The following is a 13,834-nucleotide window of genomic DNA, read 5'->3' as shown; positions in this document are numbered from 1 at the left end:
ATATATATACATATATGTTTTAATAATATATATATACATATTTATATATTAGACACAGAATACTGTAAACTCTATGTTAATAACGTGTAAGAGGAAGAATACACACACACACATGCACACACAGCTAGGTGTGGTAGCATACGCTTTTAATCCCAGTACTCGGAAGCAGGGGCAGGTGTATCTCTCTGAGTCAAAGCCATCCATCCAGTCAAGTTTACACAGTAAGAGCCTGTCTCAAAAACAAAACAAACAAACAAAAGCAAGAATCAAATCCTTGGATTTATGAGAAACTAGCATGATTTAGAAAGGGGTAGAGAAATGGTCTTTTAGGAAAAGAGAGGTTTCCCTGTAATCTTTGGTGAAGGTCAGTTTTAACTGTAAACTTGACGTGGCTGAGAATCACGGGAGGGGGAACCTCTGACAGTGTCTTTGGAGGATTATTTTGATACTATTAATTGAGGTAGGAAGAGCCACACTGGATGTAGGAGGCACCATTTCACAGCCTGGTCCCTGGATGGAATGAAAAGGAAGATTGAGCTGAGTAGGAACATATACGCATCAACCCACCACTCTCTCTGCTTCTGAATGGACATACTCTGAGATCCACTGCCCTCTCTGTTTTGGAATGGACAGACTATAACCAACTCTCAAGCTGCCAACTTCCCAGTAAGAATGAACTGTAACCTGAAAATGTGAGCAAAGAAACTCCTTTGTCCCTAAAATGCTTTTGTTGTCTTTTGAGATAGGTCTCATTAAATGTTCCTGGCTAGCCTTAAATTCACTGGCATCTACCTGCCTCTTTTTCTAAGGGCTGGAATAAAAAGCCTGCACCACCAAGTGGAAGGCTCTAGGTTCAAGACTTAGAACCACCACACATAGGAGCACACACATGCACACACAACCACAAAACCTTAGGATAAAACATTCATAGTCACAATTTCTAAAGATTACTATAATAAAAGTCAGTAAGAGTTGAGCATATGAGCAGAGCTATAAAGAGGGAAAGACATACAGAGAAGAAATTAAACGCTTGTGCTGTTTCTAGGACTCAAACACGGCTACGGGACAAGCGATTAGGCTATCATAAGCCATGTCCTCATAAAGGCTTCCCACTTCTCTCTATGATGCAGACAGGGACACAGCACCATTACGATACTTAGTCTGCAGCACAAAACACAGAATCATATGAGGACAGTGACAGGAGGGAAGGAGGATGCCAAAACCATCCCATAAAACAGGGGAACAAAGTCCCCACTTTCCAAACATTTCCTGTTTGCCTAACAATCATTTTCACACTTAAAAGTTGCTGTTTCCCAACACATCAGTGAGCATCCAACCATAGCATAGAGACTAACACACACCCACGTGACCCAAGGAGATGCAGGCCTGCACAGCCCTGTGGACTGGCAGCAATGGTTTGCTCTATGACGCTCTGCACGTGGTGTGCGTTAGACGCCCTCCTTCGACAGACCAAAATTAAGAGTACACACTGAGTAGGCCCCAATAATCATCTTGGATACTGAGTTTCTCTTATTTTTGCTTTATTCAGTTTGGTCTTGATATTTTGAGACATGGTCTCCCTAGGCAGCCCAGGCTGACCTCCAACTTGGGATTTTCTTGTCTCGTCTCCCAGGGCAGGGATTACCAGAGTCCCCACCAGACGCCTGGGCTTCCTTGGTAGATCCACAGCGCTGTCATAACTTCTCACTGAGAGAATTAATTCTGTGAGATTCCTCTGGAGGCTCACACATGGCCCCCTTCAGACAATCTCATGTGCCTTGTCCCTTCCCTAGGTTTTCTTTCAAAGCTTTAAGTATGACCATGAACCAAATTCTGTGACTCTCAGGAAGTTACTAAACATTTGACACATAATACTTGGTTTTATTTACAGGCTAGACCTGTACATCCTACGAATATTCCCTGCTCATCAGGGCTAAACTGCTAACTCTTTTGACTCCATCAAAGAACTTGCATTACAAGATAGGGTCCCAGTCTAACAATTCAAAGAAAATCAGGAAGGACCCTCAGCTGCAATAGTGTATTTTCCTGTTTTAGATTTACTGAACTTACATTCAAGTATAACATCTTATATACAATAATTACCTAGATGATCTCTGCTAGGCATACCAAGTGGTTTTAAAAAATTAATGTCTTCTTAAAAATACATAAAATTTACCATTTTAACCATTTTGAAGACAACAGCTCAACATTTTGTCAACTCATAATGCTATACAGTGTTCACCGTTATCCATCTTTAAAATATTCATAGTCTCCATTTAAAGCAGTAATTCTCCAAAATAAAGCTCTCTAACAACTCATACAGTAACTACTTACTTTTGGGTTTTTTGCTTTTTGTTTTTGAGATGGGGCATTCAGTCCACAGACCAGGCTACTCACTACGTGCCCAGGATGATCGTGAACTAGCGGGAACTGTCCGGTCTCCGCCTCTCAAGTGTGGGATAGCAGGTCCCCGCCTCCACACTCAGCTCAAAACTCTTCTTTCTACGGATCTGACTGTTCTCTGTCTACCGCATAAACGAAACCATAAAACAACTATCTCAGCTATTTGGCACATTTCACGAGAATGTCTTCATAGCTCATTTCTGGTGTCACACTGCTCAGAGTTCTACTTTTGGGGGGATAAAAACTAATCATATTCACAGACCACATGACTTTTACACATCCATTCTAACAGGCATTCATTAGCGGATCGCCGTTACTCCTTGGCTGAGGTGGATACTGCATACATGTTGGGGTGCGCTGCACTAGCTGGGACCCTTCCTTCTCGGGGTGAGCCTCCAGGGAGAGGCTTACTGCCACGCTGCCTTCTACAGTGCTTGGCACATTTCCACCAGGAAGGCACAAGCGTGTGAGTCTCCACATCTGCATCAATGCGTGCATACTGGGCTTTTCAGTTTTTTGTTAGTTGGTTGATTGATCTTAAATAAGATTCATCTTAATGGTACGAATGGTCTCTCACCATGGCTTTGATTTGCATTTTTCCTAATGATTAGGCCTGGAAAGTATCTTTTCAGTGCTGACACTTGAGCATCTTCTTTGGGGAAATGTTTATTCAAAAGCCCCTGGCTTCTGAATCTTCATTTTTATGGAAGTCAACTATATTATTTTTTTTTTTACTCAAATTGCATTAATAAAGCCCATTAACAAAAGAATCGTGCCTTCTGCTCCCATATCAACCCCCTTTTTAATTATATAATATCTGAGGTGCTGGAGAGATGGCTCAGTGGTTAAGAGCACTGGCTGCTCTTCCAAAGGACCAGGGTTCAATTTCCAGCACCCACAAGGCCATTCATTCACAGTCATCTGCAACTCCAGTTCCAGGGAATACAGCGCCCTCTTCTGGCCTCCAAAAGCACTGCATGCAGGCAAAACATCAGTGAACTTTTTTTTAAAGTGTTTTTAAAAAGATCTATTTTGAGAGTACTTGCCTTTAAATCAGAAACCGAGGGGATTTTTTCTTCCAGGAAGAGTTCACCAAGCTGCTCATCTGAATTAGCAACACATTCAATTAGCTCCTGCCGGTGGTCAGCTGCTGCGGCCCTCAGCTCAGCTGGAATCTCCGCATACCGGACAATCTGACTAAGAGAAAGAATGCTCCACTGTAGTGGCTCTAGTTGATAAGTTAAGCACAAAGCACCGACGGTATGCCAGCAGCTACGGTGTTCTGCTGCTGTTCTGGCAAACGCTCCGAGGACTCTGCGTTCCAAGAGCAAATAAGATAACTACGTCTTCACAGTGCAGACAAAACAGTGGACAAACCCGCTTCAGTGGACCAGTCCTTTGCTCGAGAATGCACCACTAGGGAACAGGGGAGCCTGGACTCAACACAGCCCGCCAGGAGGGAAACAAAGCAGAATGTGTGATGTCACAGGCATCATGCCCTATTCTGCTCCTTGCAAGTTTTTCAGAATAATAATGAAGAAATATAAAATTCTTCCCCATTTAATATACACGGGCTTCCATTACTCTAGAGATAAAATGAGCAGAACATGAGGTCAAAACACTGATTTGGGAGCCGCGTGTGGTGGCTGGCGCACACCTTTGGTCCCAGCATGGGAGGCAAAGGCAGTCAGAGCTCTGTGAGTTCGAGAACAGCCTGGTCTACATGACAACTCTCAGGCGAGCCAGAACAGACCCTGTCTCAAAATGAGCAACAACAAAAAGACTTAGAAAAGCTATCAATTAAATAAGGGATTAGATTCTTCCCCGTGTGGCTTCAGGACTATTTTGCCATCTAACTGGAAAACAAAGAACAGGAAGGAGAACTTATTTAAACTGGAGGGCTGCTCACGCTCACAGCACAATAAAGTTTCTAGTATCTATACCTTAAGTGAGAAAGTTGGTCTAAACAAGCCATGTTAGGATCAGCTACCTTCAAGTAAGCTGTCTGAAGCCTGTCTAAGATTCTGACAATTCCATTAGCATGGGCTCTGAAGGCTGAATTCTTTAGGCTACTGAAGCTTTTGTCTATTCTGAACCAGCAGCACCGGTCTTGAAGGAGGAGGGGTGGGCTCTGAGGCAGAATCTTGCTTGTGCAGCCAAAGCTGGCTTTCAGCTTGCTCCTGACTCGGCCTGGGATGATAGGAGTGTATCATCAGGTCTGCTCTCCATTTTAAAATGCACAGCTTGAAATCCTTCGAGACTGCTGTTAAATACCGAGTGTTATATTACAGATGGCGTGTTTTACTACTTGCCTTTTCAATCCCTAGATTGGCAGTTCTCAACCTGTGGGTCACGACCCCCAGCTTTGGGGATCACACAAACACCCTGATATTTATATTACAACTCATAACAGTCGCAAAATTACAATTATGAGGTAGCAATAAAATAATTTTATGGCTGGGGTCACCACAACCTGAGGAACTGTATTAAAGGGTCACAGCATTAGGAGGGCTCAGAACCACGATGCTGATTCAAGAACTGGAGTCGAGGATGAAGAACGCATTGTGCTTTGTCCATTTCTTACTCCCTATTGGGATATTCTAAATAAAAGGCTGTGTGCTCAACTTCGTTATTTGTAGGAAAAGAGTTAACAACCTAGGGTCCATTGTGGTGACACACGAATTAATCCCAGCACTCAGGAGGCAGAGGTAGGCAGATCTCTGTGAGTTCAGAGTTCAAGGCCAGTCAAAGCTACGTGGTAAGACCCAGTCTCAAAAAAATATAAGTTATCTAACTCTTCCCAGACTGCAATATTCTGGTAAGTACAATTATGGTCAATAGAATTTCCAAGAGGCCAAATGGTCTCTAGTATGACTACTAAGAACATTTAATTTTAAGTCATTAAAATCACCTTAAAGAATAATATTCAAGCACATTTTAAAAAATAATTGTCTCTGTTTAACTTATGACTTCCTTTTCTTTGATGTCTTTGAAAATACAAGATTTTGGCAGTGGATTTTAGCACTTACCCAAAGTCTCCATCAAAGTAAATAGCTCGTTCCTCAATGAGGTCTATAATGCCCTTAAAATCGCCCTCCAGGCCAATGGGCATTTGCACAAATGCTGCGTTGTGATTCAGTTTGGATCTGAAAAACAAAAATATTTGCTTGCCTCTTCTCTCAAAATTATTCTGAAATGACCAAAGGCCAAAACCAAAACCAAAAAAGCAACGGCAGACATCGGAGAACTGAAAATGACGTTAGCAGTGGGTAAGAGGAGAAGAAAGCAACCGCGACAGAATCCAAATCAGGAAGCACAGGACCCGAAATACCCTGCACCCCAGACTCCCTGAATACACTCACGCAGGGCAGAAGGGAAAGACAGAAAATCAATGGCCACGAGATTAAAGACGGTGGGACAGTGGGACAGTAGCCCACTTCTTAAGTCAAGTGACAGAAAGAGAGCCACTCAGAGAGGGAGTTCTCGCAGGAAAACGCAGCCCGCTAACGTGGACACACGGTTAACACGGGAACTCCGTCTTGAGAAGACATATGCTCTGCGGCCCCGCTCAGTGTAAGCGAGGTCTGCATGTGCAGCTGCGGCCAGGACGAAGTGGACATGACTAGCGTTTGAGGAAGTCAAGAGCTTACAGAAAAGGGGCGAGCGTAAGGCATGTACTAACATCTGGGGCTGGAAAGATGGCTCAGTGGTTAGAAGGGCTTGCTGCTCCCCTAGAGGACCGGAATTTGTTTCTCAGCATCTGCCAGGGAGGTCACAACTGCCTGTAACTGCAGCTGCAGGAGATCCAATACCTCTTTCTCACCTCCCTGGACACTGGCACACGTGGTATACACTTACACAGACACATAAATAATTATCCAAAAATATCTTTTTTAAAAAGTATTAATATCCAAGAATAGTTACCAGAGGAAAGAAAATAAGATTTAAATTAATATTTTTGTAGTGCTGGATTAAACCAAGGCCTGACACGTAATAGCAAGAGCTCTAACACTGAGATACATCTGCAGATAAACTTAGAGATGTGTAAAGTACCTCTATGAGAAAAGTTACAATAATGAAAAGTTTATGGAAATTGGTTATATAATTGCTGAGTATTTTAAAAGGCTAAATAACAGAAAAGATACAAGTGACTATCAGAGTCATGAGCTAAAAATTAACCTCAAAAACTCTGTTTGGGCCAGTAAGATTGCTCAATTGCTAGACACACTTGCCATGAAAACTTGATAACTCAAAATCCAATTATACTGGAGCCCTGCAAAAGGACCCAAGACACAAAGCTGCCCTGATTCCCACATGTGAGTGGCATAAGCACCCCATTTATCACACACACACACGCCACCCCAGAAATAGGACGGGTTTTCCCCACTTCCCAGCAAAGGTAGTGAAGAACCACAGGGTAAATTCACCCACTGAGATTGGGTTCCATTTACCAAGACTCACAGAAATGCATTTTTGAAACAAGAAAAAAAACCTTGAAGACACAATTTAATAACTGAATTAACTGTCTGGATGTGAGGTGTGCTGTCCAGACCAGCACTCCGGGGGCTCAGTACCTCATTTGTTGAAGGGCCCTGGCTGGGTTGGAGCCCATCCGGTCCAGCTTGTTGATGAAGGTTAAGAAGGGGACGTTGTAGCGCTTCATCTGGCGGTTGACAGTCATGGTCTGGCACTGGACCCCACCGACGGCACAGAGGACCAGGATGGCACCATCCAACACCCGCAGGGCCCTTTCCACTTCTATTGTGAAGTCCACGTGCCCTGAATGGGGAGGGTTTTAAAGAACAGTCTGAATCTTTAATATACAATTTATTTGTTCTGAGGTTTCCTATTGCTGGGCTGAAACACTGACCAAAATCAACTTGGGGAGCAAACTGCTTATCTGGCATCTGGGTTACAGTCCACCATCTGGGGAGGCCAAGGTAGAAACTCAGGCAGGAATGGAGCCGAGCCCGGGGCTGCTTGCTCACTTGTTCCTCACGGCTTGCTCGACCACTTCCTTATACAACCCAAGACCACCTGGCCAGCAGGGAGACCTCCCCAAGGAGGCTGGGCCCACCTATCCATTAGCAAGTAAGAAAAGCTCCACAGAATTCCTACAGGCAGTCTGACAGATATTTTCATAAGCGAGCTCTCTGTCCCCACTAGACTCTAGCCTGTGTTAGGGTGACAAAAAACCAAGCAAGACATGACTGTCAACCTGGCACACTACTACAACAACCTTAGACAATAGTCTTTTTTCCTGTTTCCCCAAGATCTGATGTTAATATCAGTATCATAATATAGAACATAACTATAAAAGTCTCCGTCTTTAAAAACCTGCATCTCTTTTAGAAGTCTAAAGTCTCTCAGTCTCTCTAAGACACCAAGATCTCATAACTGTGGGCTCCTGTGAAATAAAACCACAAGTTAAACACTTTCCTCTCTAACAGGAAGAGTCAGGACACAGACACAATCAAATCAAAGCCAAAGCAAACTTCAAGGGTGTAAAAGTTCAAAGGGCTTGGGCAGCTCCACTGCTCCGGCTCCACCATCCGGAACGCATATGGCTTCTCTCCTAGGTTCAGGCCGGTTCCACTCTGCAGCTCCCAGCTGTCCCTGGGGGTCGCCCCACAACTGCTGGGGTCTCCATGGAGACTGGGCTGCACCTCCACTCACAGCCTCTCCTAGGGATGTCTTCAGGGCTAACCCTATAGAACCTCAATTTCTCTTCTCAACCCTGTCAGTCCTGGGCCTTCTTCTGCAACTGAGGCTGTGCTCACGCCAACGCCGTCACAGTGCCAAGCTTCGACTCCTCTCCAATACCCACCCTGCCTTCAAACACCAGCACTCCCTGGATGAGTCTTTCATGCCAAGATCAGTGGCTGGCATGGCATGAAATCTTGGCCCCCTCTGGACCCCAGCTTCTGTGGGCTAGCCATGGGGGCTACTCCCAGAAGACTTCACCTCAGTGACGCTGGCTTCTTAACTACTGCTAACTCCTCAGCCCCAGCTGACCAGCATGGACTCTCTCAGCAAGGCAAATGTCTGGTGCCTGCTAATCACAACCAAGTCTTCAGCCCCAGCAGACCAGACACAGTATCTTCCTAATTCAAAACACCACATAAGTGGCCCTGAGGCAGCCTTTGCTTCCCTATGTCGGGCCATCTCACTAGCATCTCTTACAGCATTCCTACCTTCTTAGTGCCCACCATAGACCACTGACTTTTAAGAACGCGATGACTTTCTCAGTCCAAGGTTCTCAATGACTTCTACAGGCCTCTCCTACAGGTCAGGTCTGTCACAGCAACAACCGCAACCGCAACCTGCCCCAGGTTCTGTATCAGTCAGTTTCTGATGTTTTTTGATAAAACACCAAGATCAAAAGCAACTTGGGGAGGAAGGGGTTTATTTGGCTTACAGATTACAGTCCACCTTAAGGGAAACCACACAGAAACTCAAAGCAGGAACCTGGACAGGAACTAAAGCAGAGATCACAGAGGATGCACACAGGCTGGCTGAGCCCAGCCCACTTTTTTATATCTCTCACGTGACCTGTGCTAGCCTGGAGGGGCTTGGGGGCTGGTCCCTGAGTGGGCTTGGCCCTCTATCAGTTAGCAACTGATAAAATGCTCCACAGACACACCTACAAGCTACCTGATGGTGGCATTTTATCTTCCCATTGATCCTAGCTTGTGTCAAGCGGACCAAAAAACTAACTCAGGCAGTGGTGGCGCACGCCTTTAATCCCAGCACTCGGGAGGCAGAGACAGATGGACCTCTGTGAGTTTGAGGCCAGCATGATCTATAAGAACTAGTTCCAGGACAGGCTCCAAAAGCTACAGAGAAACCCTGTCTTGAAAAAACTAAAACCAAAACAAACAAGAAAATCCTAACTACCTGGACGCCATTAATCTGTGCGCATTACACCCACTTTAAATTGTAGGGCAGACTCCTCACCCCACCAGGTTCCTGAACCCAGAGTCAGGTTCAAGGCCAACAGGATCCTGGGGAACACTAGAATGTGCTGAAGGCAAGAGCCCATCTTTCTTACTTGCGTTATTTTTCAACAAAGCCCCATTCGGATGAAGTGCTCTAAGTCCTAAATCTGACAGGAATTCAGTTTTGTACTTGGAAGATGAACTGCATCAGAGCAGAAGAAAGAACTACACGTGTTTTCCCAAAGAAACCAGGAGACAAAGGGCCCCTCACCTGGGGTGTCTATAATGTTGATATTGATGTCTTTCCACATGGTGTAGGTGGCTGCTGACTGGATGGTGATCCCTCTCTGTCTCTCTAGTTCCATCGAATCCATGACAGCACCCACTCCATCTTTGCCTTTCACCTAGACAGCAACACAAAAATTCGGAGTTTGCCTTTATCCCAAGAAAGAAATCTTTACTTAAATGGAACCGGATAACAAAGTTAACATACACAACTGGTGGGTAAGCCTGCTACTTTAACCGTATCATCTCATAAGCCAACGGCGGGTTTCCTGTCTTTGGCTGCCATGTTTGTTTTTCCTCTTCAGCAGCTGCCGAGCACTTGGGGGCAACCACCTGTTTCTCTCTGTCTGTCTGCTAGCTTCACACAGCCTACAAACCAAGACTCAGGCACCAGGCCTTTCAGCTCTCTTCTACAGGGACTCTTGAGGCACAGAAGGTCAGGGTTCAGCTTCTCAAGTATACACTTTAACGATGCTCTTCACCTCAAGAACAGTTCAGACTGGAGGGCTTGGTTACTCCACGGTATGGCAGTATCTTTCAAGGGTCAATATTTTAAATCATTTTTTTTTCTGATGGGTTTTTAAATATAGCTTATACTCAATACTATGAGCAAAAATCCCTGAAAAGAAGCTGTGTCTGGCCATGAAGCAGTCTGACCTGGGCTGATCAGAATTTCAGTATTGTAGAGAGATGGGATTCTGCAGGCTCGTTAGTTAATTTATGTTGGGCTAGTTTTAACCTTCTAGAACAGCCATTCCTTGAGCCACTCTGCATCTGAAATTGTACCTCACGATAATAAACAGATACAAACCCCTCAGAAGCTATCAGCAGTGCTTAGCAGGACACTGGCTTCTGCCAATCCTAAAGCTAAGAATATCATCAGAGAGCATCTTGGGTCTACAGAACGGTTCCCCACGTCTCATGTCTGCCTCTCTGGGGCACCCGCCAGGGCATTTTAAACTTGCCTTGACTTACAGTCTTCTTTGTTCTAGAAAACACTGTGAAACGGGTTCCATGCTGGAACATGGAATCTGAGGTAGCCTAAATCCATGTTCCCGGGCCATGCTCACTCAAAATGGCTACAGGATAAACCTTTATTTCCTTTAAGACAGGAGCTGTGGGCTTTTTACATGGACAGCAACCTTTGAAATTCACTTCCCATTTAACGTTATAAACACGCATCTTTCATTAAATGGTTAGGACTACTGTACCAGCCGTGTACGGGTCCAGGACACTGACTCATTTACTCAGGATGCTCACAGCGATCTCTTCTAGGAAGATCCTCACAGGAACATAAAGCCAGCTTGACCTCCCCTCTCTGCACACATACGTGACTCTGGCCAACAACCCTCTAGGACCCAGCTGTGTGATGCTTATAAAATTATAACTCCAAAACAATAAAAACAAAGTGCTTAATCAGTCTGTAATCAACACACCTCGTGCATCGTGGCAATCCTGCCTGTGTAGTACAGCACCCGTTCTGTTAACGTCGTCTTCCCAGAGTCAATGTGAGCGGAGATGCCAATATTTCGTATTTTCTCATTGGGAACTATTCCTGACGAACACCATCGGCAGGCCTTCCAATTAGCCTGAAAAGAACAGTTTTTAAAGCTCGATTTAACACACCTTTCCTGAGAGATCACAGTTAAAATGGAAACTATGGATTTTTTTTTCCTCAGTCTTAATGCAAGGGGTATTAGATACAGAATCCTGGATTTAATTCCCAATAATAGTCAAAAATAAAAGCAGGACAGGCACTATTGATGTTAGCTTTTTAAACGTTTTAGATTTGTGTATATGTGTTTTGCTTGCATGTGTATCTGTGTACCACAGGCATGCCCAGTGTAGGAAGGGTCAGAAGAAGGCTTGGATCCCTCGGAACTGGAGTTACAGACTGTTCTGAGCTGACATGGGAGAGCTGGGATTTGAACTCTTCCCCTGGAAGGGAAGTTCTGCGGGGGGCCAAAAGGAGACTTTGAAGGAATCCGATCAGGCCCCTCAGCCACGTGAGTCTCAAGACTGATACTCATGCTTAGCAATTGCCCTTACGTCTGAGCCTATCTTGCCTGGCCCATACCTTAGTTTTAAAACACACACCGGAAATCATAAAATCAAAACTATACCTCTCAAGGACCACCTTAATAAGAAATACAAGTTTTAGATTAAATTGTACCTTGGGTTTTCTGTCCACCCTCTTCCTGTAGTTCACAGCTAGCAAAGGTGTATAAGGACACACACAGTCTATACCACTAACTGCTCAAGACAGCCCCCAAATGTTCCCAGGTTCACCCGCACAAAACGGCAAAGTTTCTTTTTTGGTGATAGTTGTTCCTGCAAACTTTACAGTGGGGAGAGGGGCCATATTTATTGAATCAAAACAAAACTGCACACCCAAACGCTCTGTGACCACTTCTGGGAAGGGAGAAACTGACAACATGGAGAAGCTGAGAGTTGACAGACGCTTGGATGGTTAAACCACAGGGACATTTGACAGCAAAGCAAACGAGGGCTCCAGGACAGGTAAGGCACTACAGCTACCAATGGCTGCCCTACGAGGAGTACCTCATTCCAAAGGCTTACAAAGTTTAGCTTATACACCTACGAGGGGGACATGGCAGAAGAGCATTGGGAAGCTGAGCGCCAAAGGGCACAGCACCCGTTCTGAGCATCCAACCACACTCCGGAGTCAGAAGAGCACTAGATACCGAGTTCAAAAACCCGGGGTTCGAGCCCCGGGACAGTAACTTTTCATCTGACTTCGGGGCACTTCTCTTTAAGGTAGATCATACCCATCAAGAAGCAGGGTAGCACGGAGCTGCGGGTCTCAAGGACGAGCTGGCGTGCGGATACCCAGGGTCTTTGGGGGCTGCGGACATCGCCGCTCAAGATCCCGGGGAAGGGTTGGGGTGTCGCCACCTGCTCGGCTCTGGCAAGTTCGCCGGGCATCAGTACCTGCTTCCCCTGCCAGCCCAGGGCGGCAGGGACCCGAGGGAGCGGTCCACGGCCCAGGGCCGCGGCGACCCGCAGCAGACGCATGGCAAGTCTGGATCAGCCGCTTCCAGGGCTCCTGCTCGGCCGTGCTCTGCTCTGCACCGGCGGCAGAGCGGGAAGCGCTCAAAGTCACGCCGGCTCCCCGGGCCGCAGAGCACTTCCGGGAGGAAGGTCAGGAGGACGGCTAGAGGAAGGCAGAAGGAGAGGCTGCTCGGTCTGAGCTCCAGGGAGAGCGCGCCGTCTCCCGGTCAGGAGGAGAAAGTGCAGTCGGTGCAGTGGATTGTCACAGGGAGGTAGCATTACTACTAAGTGGGAATAGTCTGGTCCCTTTGTCCCTGAAGGGGAAAAAAAATAAGATAAAAATCATCGCTGTATAGAAAATGCGCCAACACGTCGGAGGCAGCACTAGGCAAATCTATGACTTTCAGGATACCCTGGTCTACATAGAGTTCCAGGCCTATCAAGACTAGAAGTGACAACCTTTTTCTTTTTTCTTTTTCGAGACAAGGTTTCTCTGTGTGTCTTTGGCTGTCCTGGAGCTCGCTTTGTAGACTGGGCTGGGCTCCAACTCACAGAGATCTACCTGCCTCTGCCTCCTGAGTGCTACAATTAAAAGTGTATACCACTACACCCGACAAAGGAATCTGTTTTGGTTACGAAGTTAAAAAAGATTTAGTTAACTTTATTTAACTTACCTGTACCAGTGCTTTATCTGCATGCCCTTCTGGCATGCAGATCCCATTATAGGTGGCTGTGAACCACCGTGTGGTTGCTGGAATTGAACTCAAGACGTCTGGAAGAGCAGCCACTGTTCTAACTCTTTTCTGTTAGATCCAGTGAGACCCTTTTCTGTTGTAAGCTATACACAGATTACTAGAAATGAGTTAAATTGTAAGAGTTAGCCAATAAGAAGCTAGAGCTAATGGGCCAAGCAGTGATTTAGTTAATACAGTGTCTATGTGATTATTTCGGGGCTGAGTGGCCAGGAACCAACAAGCGGCCTTCATACAACACTTTTCAACAAAATGAAACAAAAGCGGAGAATTTTCAACATGATTGTTTTACCTGAGTATTAAGGGGTAGTGTTTATAACAATTTAAGTGGAAGAAGTGCACAAAATGTCTACACTGGCACAGAATTAGAGAGTATGGGGAGATCATAGTAGACAGACGATGGTCTAGTGAATGTTGGTGCTGAAGACGTGGTCATGAAAGCTA

At 45.5% G+C, this 13,834-nt stretch overlaps 1 protein-coding gene across 1 annotated transcript in view; it reads right to left on the bottom strand.

The window, feature by feature from the left end:
* Positions 1-12,787, bottom strand: part of Gfm1 (G elongation factor mitochondrial 1) — a 38,511-nt gene extending 25,724 nt beyond the window's left edge. Inside the window, exons 1-6 of the mRNA XM_050147478.1 lie at positions 12,579-12,787; positions 11,063-11,215; positions 9,613-9,745; positions 6,978-7,182; positions 5,433-5,549; positions 3,450-3,600 (exon numbers count right to left, since the gene is read on the bottom strand). Of these exons, the coding sequence (XP_050003435.1) occupies positions 3,450-3,600; positions 5,433-5,549; positions 6,978-7,182; positions 9,613-9,745; positions 11,063-11,215; positions 12,579-12,662 (843 nt within the window). The 5' untranslated portion in view covers positions 12,663-12,787. The remainder of the gene's footprint in view (positions 1-3,449; positions 3,601-5,432; positions 5,550-6,977; positions 7,183-9,612; positions 9,746-11,062; positions 11,216-12,578) is intronic.
* Between the last annotated feature and the right edge of the window lie 1,047 nt (positions 12,788-13,834).

This window comes from Alexandromys fortis, unplaced genomic scaffold (assembly GCF_014885135.2).
Source record: "Alexandromys fortis isolate MF-2015 unplaced genomic scaffold, M_Fortis_MF-2015_v1.1 scaffold_53, whole genome shotgun sequence".
NCBI lineage: Eukaryota > Metazoa > Chordata > Mammalia > Rodentia > Cricetidae > Alexandromys > Alexandromys fortis.
Note: the sequence above shows the minus strand (reverse complement) of the source record. Positions and strands in the feature narration are given on the sequence as shown.